The sequence below is a fragment of the Octodon degus genome, unplaced genomic scaffold (assembly GCF_000260255.1).
Source record: "Octodon degus isolate 3935 unplaced genomic scaffold, OctDeg1.0 scaffold00052, whole genome shotgun sequence".
In the NCBI taxonomy this organism is placed as follows: Eukaryota; Metazoa; Chordata; class Mammalia; order Rodentia; family Octodontidae; genus Octodon; species Octodon degus.
Window position 1 is genome coordinate 4,620,898 of NW_004524628.1, and position 10,465 is coordinate 4,631,362.

The following is a 10,465-nucleotide window of genomic DNA, read 5'->3' on the forward strand; positions in this document are numbered from 1 at the left end:
TTGATTTATCTCAAGGTTTTATTACAGTTTTATGTTTTATATTTAAGTCTCTCAAATATGTTTAGCTAATTTTTATAAAGGTATGAGGTTTGTCTATGTATTTTTAAAATTAAAAAAAGATTTTTTTGGTTGTTGTTCCCCATTTTAAAAGCTGTTTTGAAAAGCTATTTAATCTTTTTAGACTAGTACCTATTTTTAAATACCAGGCAGAAAATAGTGTGAAGGGAGAAGAAAGTCAAACAGGGATGAAGTGGGGAGCAGACAGCTCTATGCTTTAAAGTAAAATACAAGAACCCTGTGCTCAAATAACATTTTTGCCCTCACTAGCGACATAACCTTGGGAAACACTGTAAATAACACAGCATTCTGACAACTCTACAGAGCTACAAAGACAATATCCCTTGGAAAGTCTGGCATCCCATACATTTCTTCAGTCCAACAATAGCTAATCAACTATGACTTGATGAGAAATGGCTGCTCTGGGAACAAAATTACCTTCAGATTGTAAAACTGACTATCTAGAATGAAAAACAAAGCTAAGATTCAAAGAACAAATGATTAAAGGAAATAAGTTGATTCTCAAGACAATTTGTTCCTGTATAATAGCATAATGGTTAAGAACTTTTATTTTAGAATCAAAAGCTTGGTTTTGAATTCTGACTCTATCACTCTCTAGTCCCTTGGTTACGTTACTTAATCTCTCTGCATATTGCCTACTTGGCAAAATGCTCACCAAACTAATAGTTATCTCATGTATTTGAGAATTTACTGGAGTGTCTAGTACTTGTCAATAACCAATAAATATTATTTGTATTTGCTTATTATTTTTTATATTTCACAAATTTTTTATAAGTATGTATTTCTTTTGTAATAGAAGTACTATATTTAACACAAAAGATGAATACTACTAGCCTTCAAGGTAAGTCAAAATCCCAGCTCTTTCTTTTCTCTTAAGAACAGGATGCCTATTTCCAAAACAATTTAGAAGCTGGTCATCTCTAGCCTATAAGCCAAGTCCAATCTGCCCCTGAGTTTTCCCAAGTCTTATGCCTGCTCCTCACACACTGCCGATAGCTGCTGTTACACTACAAGAACAAATGAATACTAGTGACACAGACTGTTTGACATACAAACTCTAAAATAGAATCTGGTCCTTTACAGAAGAAAATTTGCCAACCTCTGGCTCAAAAGAACAACAGAAGTAATATAAGAATCTTATTTACGCAACCATTAAAACCTACATAAGGCAACTAGTGACCTAAGACAACCCAATATAAATATGTCTTTTAAAAATAAATAATGGGAAATACAGTGTTACTGGTGTACTGCAGTAAAATTTTATTTTTTAATGTATTTGGTACAAGGTCTACAGGGTGTTCAGGGTCTCACTACATAGATTGGACTTGTAGTGATCCTCCCATTTTCAGCCTCCCAAGCTCTGGGATTACAGGTGTGTGCCACCACTCTCAGTCTCAATTGCCACTGTCTCAGTGCACCCCGGGGGCGGGGCCAGGATCAAACCCCGGCTGGCCGCTACACTCTGCCTAAGCAGATATGAGTTCAGGCTACATTTATTGGGTGCTTCTGATGGGGTTGCTGTTATATGAAGGGAAAGAGAGGCTGGCTGCCTATTAGGATCTCAACTGGGCCTTCAGATCACAGGTCTACATGTGGCTTAGGTTTCTCAAATCATGGTAACTGGGTTTCCAAAGAAATGTTAAGACTGAGAGACTCAAGAGGCTCAAGTAGATGCTTCTAAGCCTCTCATGCTCTAGCATTAGTAGTAACAGGATGTTCTGCCTCATTGTATTTGTCAAGATGCTACTATTAATTATTCTATGCAATATGTATTCTGTACATATTTTAGTTAAGACTAAGTATGTATCTTAGTTATACACAAAGATTTTTTTCAATTCTTTTCAAACTGATTTTTCAGATTTGGTGCAATCCTAATGAAAATCTCCCCCAAGAGTATGTAATCATACAGCTAATTTAAAAAACACAAACAGAAGGCAAAGGCAAAGAATAATCAAGGATTGCAGAAGAACAACAAAGTGAGAGGACATGCTCTCACTCCATGGTCCTAAAACTAACATCTTTAAAACTATAGTATTTAAGAAGGTGTCGAACAGGGATTAGAACAGAAAAGTAAACCCAAGAACACAAAGAGCCCAGAAACAGATTCCTAAATATATAGTTTATTTATAGTAAGAGGTCACTAAGGAATATCACGGAAAGAATAGTATATATACTGGGGAATATTCACAAAAGGGTGGTAGGACAACTGAATATGAGAGAAATAAAACCCGGCTTCACAGAACAACAAAAATTATTTCAACTGTGGCTGTAACTGTAAAAGGCAAAAGAACAAAATTCTAAATTTTAGAAGACTATAATCTAGGGATAGGAAAAGAAAATCCTTTAACAGAGCTGGATATGGTAGGGCATGCCTATAATGCCAACTGAAGCAGGAGGATTATTACAAGTTCAAAGCCAATGTGGGCTACATATTGAGTTGAAGTCCAGCCTGAAATACATAGTGAGACCCTGTCTCAATAAATAAAAATAAAAAAACAAAAACATCCTTTAATAAAACATAAAGATATTAAACATAATGGAAAGACTGACAGACTGAAATTCATTAAAATTTAGAATTTCAGTTCTTAGGAGGTCAATATTTCATAATTCAGAAAACAATCCATCAACTGAGAGAAGACATTTCCAATACACATAATCACAAATGAACTTATATAATAGAATTAATTTTTGTTATGGTGGGAAAGAGTCAGGATTACAATTACATCCAAAATTTATAAAGAATGCCTATAAAACAACAGGGAAAAAGGCAAGCAACCCAAGAGGATATCCAAATGGTCAAATAAACACAAAAGGCATCAGAAAATATGAAATATGGTGAGACAGAGCAAGAGGAGGTGTGAGAGAAGGTGAACAAGTACATGCATTTTAAAGCATTAACAAGAGGAATTCCTGATGATGGGACTATAAACTGGAGCCCCCAAGGTGGCAAATCTTTACTTAGATACACATACCCATGTCCCAGCAACTGCACCCTACTACACAAGGAACGTACACATATGTTCACCAAGCAGCAACTGCAGTCTTAACAGTCAAAAACTGGAGTGCTGGCTTGTTTTTCATTTTTAGTATTTAAAGTGGGTGGTTGGTACCCATGTGGGTATTTGGTGTGTGAAAAATAACCCACATTTTGTTCATTCCTATATATCTCACTTTGAATACTTTAAGGACAAAGAACAAAGACAAAGTATAAAATAAAAATTTTATACTTCTCTTATACTCGCTGGGAGAAAACTGAATATAGGGCCCCTAATTCAGGTGGTTAGAATTGCATTTACAAAACCTGATTTCCTATATGTAGTTTTAAGTTTTAAAAGACAAAACTATATATATCTATATTCATGAATATTTTAAAACTTGCCTTTCAACATCTTAAAATTCTGCTTATTATTCTGGTAGAATAGTGACAAAGATAGAGGGCTAAACTGCTTTTTTTCCAGGGCTTTATCTTCATTTGTTTATTTGAAAATTAGACTAGAAAACAGATTAATGCTTTTAAGTGAAGGAAATAAAGTACCTCTTGTTACTCTGTTCTACAATATTTCAAAAATACAGGGTAGGAAGGGATCATTCTGTTTATTAGGATGAAATGATGGTTAAGATATCTGACAGAGGGAACCCCATGATGATGAGTCGTAACAAAGATTTCTGTCCGTGATCACCTTTAGAATCCTTTGATCTTTATATTTTCTGTAAGTATGCAAAAAAGTATGCAAAATCCTAGCAACCTTGATAATCAGTAATAACAATGGTCAAAGCACCAACTATAAGAAAACACAGGCTAAGGGCAGGCCAAATAGCTCAATGGATCAAGGCCCCTTCAAGTAGGTGTAGGGGCCTGCTGTGCTGGCCCTGCCCCTGGGGCACACTGAGATGGCAACTGGAGACTGGGCGTGGTGGCACACACCAGTAATCCCAGCTCTTGGGAGGCTATAAACAGACGGATCACTATGAGTCCAATCCGGTAGTGAGACCCTGTAGACCCTTCCCTAAAATACAAAAAAAAAAAAAAAAAAAAAAAAAAGAGAAAAAGAGAAAAAGAAGGGGATCATGGCTTCTAATCATCACGTAACAAGTGGTCATTCACAAACCACATCTGACAGGATGGCACACTTGACATGCTATGGGAAGAGTTCTGAAATGAGACATGCCAGAAACGAACTAGATGTCAGATGCCCGCTCTGAAAACACTAAACAAATTATTTATGACTTTTATTTTCCTATTCTTATAAGGAAAATAAGCCCAACCTTTTCAGAATATATTTTTATGACTTGACATTTTCTACTAGTATATTATTGAGTCTGAAGATTAAAACATTAATGTATAAAATAAGCGCTTGCCTGGCAAGCGCAAGGGCTTGAGTTCAATCCCTGGTTTGGCAAAACAAATAAACAAACAAACAAAAACCCCAAAAAACCAAGATAACAACAACAACAACAACAAACAAACAAAACCTTAATGTTAGCCAAGGCACAAGAGGGTAACATAAGTTCCAGATCTGGAAAGGAATGCACTTAGGCAAATTCACATTTTAAATAATTTAAATAAGTTTGTTGCTTTGATCTTCATCCAGTTTTAGCTTAAATGTAGAGAAATCTATCTAGATACATACTTTGCCACAGAAATGTTACAGGTACATTCTTGCGTTCTAATCATTAGAAACCAGGAGTTGCTATGAAATAGTCAAACCTACTGGGAAATCAGTTAGAAAAAATAACTATATCAAAATTAAAACTTGTTTCTGGGAAAATATTCTATAAGGAAATGAATAATTCATACACATACATTTGAATGGTTCTTCTCTTCAGCTATTTGGAGATATGTAACACATTATACACAGCATTTCAACATCAGCAATTTGCCCTTTTTTTTTTTTTTTAAATGTATTTAGTACAGGGTCTACAGGGTCTCATTACACAGATTGGACTTGTAGTGATACTTCCTGTTTTTCAGCTTCCCAAGCATTGGGATTATAGGTGTGCGCCACCATGCACAGTCTCAATCATAGTGGGGATGGGGCTGGCACAGCATGTTGAGGATCCAATTCCAGGCCCTTGCGTCTGCCTAAGCAGGTACTTTAATCTGCTGAGCTATCTGGCTGGCCTGATTTGCTGTTTTAGTGAGGTTTAACTGGAGCTGAGATAACCAACTGCTATCACCTTTCCATTGCCATAGAATTGAGGCACCAGCCAGGCCTTGAGCATACATCTGAGCAGACCCAAAGAACATAAACAAATCTCATCTTAGGCCATGCACCTCCCCACTGCCAAGTCCATCCAGGCACAGCCTGACAATTGCCCACAGCAAAAACATAGATCATGCTCCAGAATGTTGAAAACTGATTACGAACTGGCAACCTAATGTCTACTTCTACTGTCTACTGGACACTAACACTTTTTCAATCAATAAGGAACTATATTTAGGGAATTTTCAGAAACTCAGACCTGATTTGCCTGCCCTCCAGATCCTGCAAAAAGCCAACTACACGGAGATAGTTAAAATGTTCACTATATAAGTGCTCCATATTCTCACCTTGAAACAGGTGAGAGAATTAGAAAAATGAGACCAAGGTCATTTTCTAGGGAAAAGACTTAACTAAGTCAGAACTCATTGTATTACCTTCAATTTTTATTTGGTTTTAAAATCTAAGCAGTTCTATAAAGACTTTTTGCTGTGTTTCTTGCATAGCTTATATATAAATAAAAATGAGCTTTTTGTAAATGGGGAGTTGTCTCACTGTATTGCCCAGGCTGGGCTCTAACTTGCAATTTTCCCTAAACTTGGGGCTTACACCCTGGGCCCATACCCAGTTGAATAATAAATTTATCTGACATTTTAGAAGCAATGAAAAATGTGTCTTCCAGAATGGTTACTAATTTCATTATCAGAGAAAAAGGTTCTTAAAATCCATCATTTTAAATCTTGTTCTCTTTATCTTAGTATATGAAACTTAAATCTAAATTGCAAAAGTACAAATAGAAATCTCATTCTAGGTCCCTAATAGTATTAGTTTCTCTATTATCTGGATGTAATTTTACTTTCTTGCCTTTAATAAATAACTGCAAGAGATGTGGTTTCAGGATTAAGTCATTTAGTTATGAATGAGTAAAAAAAAAGTTCATGTGCAATGTCACATATAAGGAAAGTAATGATCACAGCCAGAGTGAAAAGACAGTGCTCCTGGCGCCAGTGCCATTCCATGAAGTCATGGGGTTTGGGGTGCTTGCCTGCCTGCCTGCTTGCTTTTTTTGTGTAACCGGGGATTGACCTCAGGCCTTGTACTTGCCAGTAAGCACTTATTCTACTGAGCCATCTCCCCAGCCCCTGGGTTACTTTCTTAACCTATACCTCATTAGTTACGCTTCCAGACAGCATGGCACTTGGAAACAAACCTTACCATAACACTGGTGGTGAGTACAGCAATGACAAACCCATTATACCATAAAGGTTTAGAAGAAGGGAGATAATGCCTATCAAAAATCAGAGGGTTAATGAAGGTAGGTTTTATTGTCTCTTTTAGCTCTGAAATTCTACATTTAATTTTTAGTTGAGAAGCCTGAATTCAGCTTCATAATGACATGTGAACTATATCTAAAAGGAAGGACATGATACCAGCTGACACTTTTAAATTTTATGCCTAATATTTTAAAAATGTATCTAGGATGGCAAGTGGGAGGATGGCCTACATGAGATCTACAATAGTTATAAGTTACAGAGAACACTATTTTCTCCCAGATAAATATTTTGAGGTCCAACATCTGAATTTAGTGTTGGCTCTATACTCTAGAAGCTTTCCATAGATTCCACTGTTTTCTAATTTTTATTCTTTATCTTATGAAAAAATAAAACAAATTTTCATGAAGGATTCTACAGTTCTTAATCTAACCCAGACCCCACACCCATAGGCATGAACACTTGCCACACATTAATGACCAATTGCTTGATGGGACTTTGATGTTACCATGAGTCTGCTTTATTTTTATTTTTATTTGTGTGTGTGTGTGTGTGTGTGTGTGTTCAGCTCAGTCCACTAGGGGGCAGGGCTGGCTGGCATGTGGTGCTGGGGGATTGAACCGTGGTCCCCGTGCTTTTATGCGAAGCTTGTTCTAAGTAGGTGCTTTAGACCACTGAGCCATCTCACCAGCCTGAGTCTGCTTTTTAAAGAAACATTTAATCTAAAAGATAATTCATTTAGCTGAGAAAGTTTTAATATTACTAATGATTTTACTGACCTACCTATAAATAAAGCTAATAAAATATAGCTCAGAGAAATCGACTATATTTTTAAAAGAAAAATAATCACACTATTCAAGGTTTAACACTGGAGTGATTCTTCAACTTCAAAAAATTACCTGTAGTAGCCCTCCATCATCAAAACGCAGTACTTCTATTATGCTCTCCGACTGAATGAATGCTGCAAAGGAAACAAAATATACTATCATTGACAGGAACACAAATTTGATTTTCAATAAATCATTTATCCTCAGATTAATGAACACAATTTTCCATTTAAAAATATAAGCTGGGTGTGGTGTTGCATGGCTATAATCTCAGCATTCAGGAGGTTGAGGCAGAAGGAGCATGAATTTGAGGGCTGCCTCAAAGGTGAAACCTGTCTCAAAACAACCAAAGGAGCAAAACACATTACACTGGTTGATGGTGATTACTGAAGAATATAAAGCTAATACTTCAGAATTTTAGCTATTTTCAAAGTTACACAATATCAAAGTAGTTATAATAATTTTCAGGCTGTGTAAATTATCTTCAAAATATCTATGCTATATTTTGAGAAAGTACAAAAATATCAAATTCAACTAGGTAGAAGTAATTTTCATTGGTATATTGAGTGAAAGATTTGGAAAAGATCACTATATAAAAAAATAAAAATATTTCCCCTAAACTGTGATGAGCTGAAATTCTCTATCATCTGCTTTTTAAAAAAAATTTATTTTATTGAGAAACAAATATCAATGAGACAGTTTCAAAGCTGATTAATAGGACAGTTTTAATAATTAATACCTTGTACACTGTTATCTTCTTAGTGGTTATCCACAGTATAAGAAGCAGACAGGATATCCTGTCCAAATACTTTTAGTACAAGGGATATGCAGATGGCTCATTGGAATAAGTGCATCCCTGGTTCCGCAAAAAAAAAAAAAAAAAAACCAAAAAAAACCCCCAAAAAACCAAACAACAACAACAAAAACCTATTAGTACAAATCTCTCTATTGAATTAAGCAAAAGTAGCTGTATACCTATTCTAACGATTCTGTATATACAAATACAAAATGGTCCTTCCTTTGTATCCCCTTTTTTTGTTTAGTCCTGTCAGAGATGGGTATTCTATTGCATCTAAATACTATGGGTGCTTGAATTCAGCAAAACAATACAACACAGTCCAGCAGTCCACAATAGTAGTGAGTTATCCACAGAAGTTGTTGACTTGAGCCTTTTACAGCTCAGCATATTAATATGGTTTTACTTTATATATCTCGTTTTCATACTTTTCTGTTGGATGGTTAAGATCAAGATAACATGAGACCTATATAACAAGAAATGTAACTTTTGTATCTGATAAGGTCAGTCAAGTACCCTCAGGATTTATCCTGTAACCCTGTACCGCACTTTGTAGATCCTTTGTTGCTGTCAGCCATGTGGATGAGTCACAGCCATTGTCTGACCAATTTGCTCTCTGTGAAAGCCTGAGAGAATGTTTTCTCTCCATGTGACTCCCCATAGGCACACTATACATCATCGATCACATTCCTCTGTGGCTCCATAATCTCCTTGATCAGAAAATTTGGGACATAACTGAGTTACATGGTGTTACAGTACAGGTTCTCCTATGTCCTGAGTCTTCACTGACCTTGAAAGGTTAGGTCCAAAATGTTGGCTGTCCTTGCAGCCCTTCCTTTTCTCCAATTTTTGATCTCATCTGCTTTTAAGTAGTAAAATGATCTGAGATCAACAGTCAAAAGTGAGTTTGTGGGGAAGTGGGTAAGAAAAACAGTGAAAGGCAATGGCTTCAAGAAAAAGTACACTATCTTTGCCAGGACTCAGGTGAAGGCATGAAGGGCGGCCCTCCCATTACCATCACTGATGTGACTCTGGTGAACCATGCCAGAAGGCCCAGAGACACAGGAAGTGCCAATGACACAGTAGGGTTCCAACCAGGGTGAACAGGATGGAGGGTGGGAGAGGGGATAGGACAGGATGGGACTAGTGGTGTGAAAAGTGTGAAGCAACAACAACAAAGCGAGTCAACAGGTAGTAAGTTAGGTGAACCAGCATTGTGCTTCAGGACAAAGACACACAATAGCAGCAGGCAGCTGGGGCCACACTTGTTCCTTTTTTGTTTCTTTTTCCTTTTCTATTCACTTTTTCTCCCTCTTTTCTAAATGGCTGGGGAAAACTTTAGCCACAAAAAACTAATCCTATCCCCCAAACCCAGAGAACAAGTTCAGACAATCTCTTCCTTATACCCTCATTCATTCTCTTCTGCCCTCTCCTCTTCTCTCTCAAAATGTCCATAATCATCCTTTTCTCTAGCCTTGCTTTTACTTCCTTTTCAGTTATCTTTGTTATATCAATTATGCTTCTTAAATCTTCCCACCATGGGATAAAATCACTCTACCAAGTGGAAACACTTGGAGTCCAAGCTCCCAATTTACGATTAGTTCTGTTACATAATTGCAGATTTTACTCCTATGATTTAAGGTACAAAATTAATACCTACTGCAGTTCATGAGTTTCTAAAGGGTACTTGATTCTATTGTTATTGCTAATTACATTATTTTAGCTAGGATGCCATATCTATTGTAATCAGCTGTTCTCACTTGTGTAACAATATTGGGAAGCCCTGGGGTAATAAGCTCACCATAGCCCAGCACCAAAGAAGTTGGGATTGAACCAAAGAAACATCAACATTTAATTCTTAACTTGGCATGCAGGATCTTGGAACAGACACACGTCAAGTACATTCTACACCAGACCCAGTCCTAGCCCAGGTCCGGTGAGTGTGTGGGAGAGCTTCCTGCTACCCTGTGCCAGCGGGACCACTCCCAGCCCAGGCACAGCGTGGGCCAGACCCTCTCCCACCCCCTTGGGACAGCCCCCCACTCCGCAGCACCTCCCCCACCCTGCCCGCCGAGTAGCAATTTCTGCTGCGTTCCGGGAACCCCCAGACCCAGTCCTAGCCCAGGTCCGGTGAGTGTATGGGAGAGCGTCCAGCTACCCTGCGCCTGCTGGACCAAATACCGGTCCCAGCTGAGGCGCGGTGTGGGCAAGACACTCTCCCACCCACTTGGGATGCCCCCACCACTCCGCACCATCTCCCCCACCCCGCCCGCCAAGAAGGAATTTCTGCCG

The 10,465-nt window shown here is 37.6% G+C and overlaps 1 protein-coding gene across 3 annotated transcripts in view; it reads right to left on the minus strand.

Moving 5' to 3' along the window:
- The window catches only part of Tmem131 (transmembrane protein 131), a 187,070-nt gene that overhangs the window by 123,650 nt on the left and 52,955 nt on the right, over nt 1-10,465 (minus strand). For all 3 annotated transcript variants that reach the window (XM_004633173.2, XM_023717378.1, XM_023717377.1), the window contains exon 2: nt 7,450-7,511. In XM_004633173.2, the coding sequence (XP_004633230.1) occupies nt 7,450-7,511 (62 nt within the window). The remainder of the gene's footprint in view (nt 1-7,449; nt 7,512-10,465) is intronic.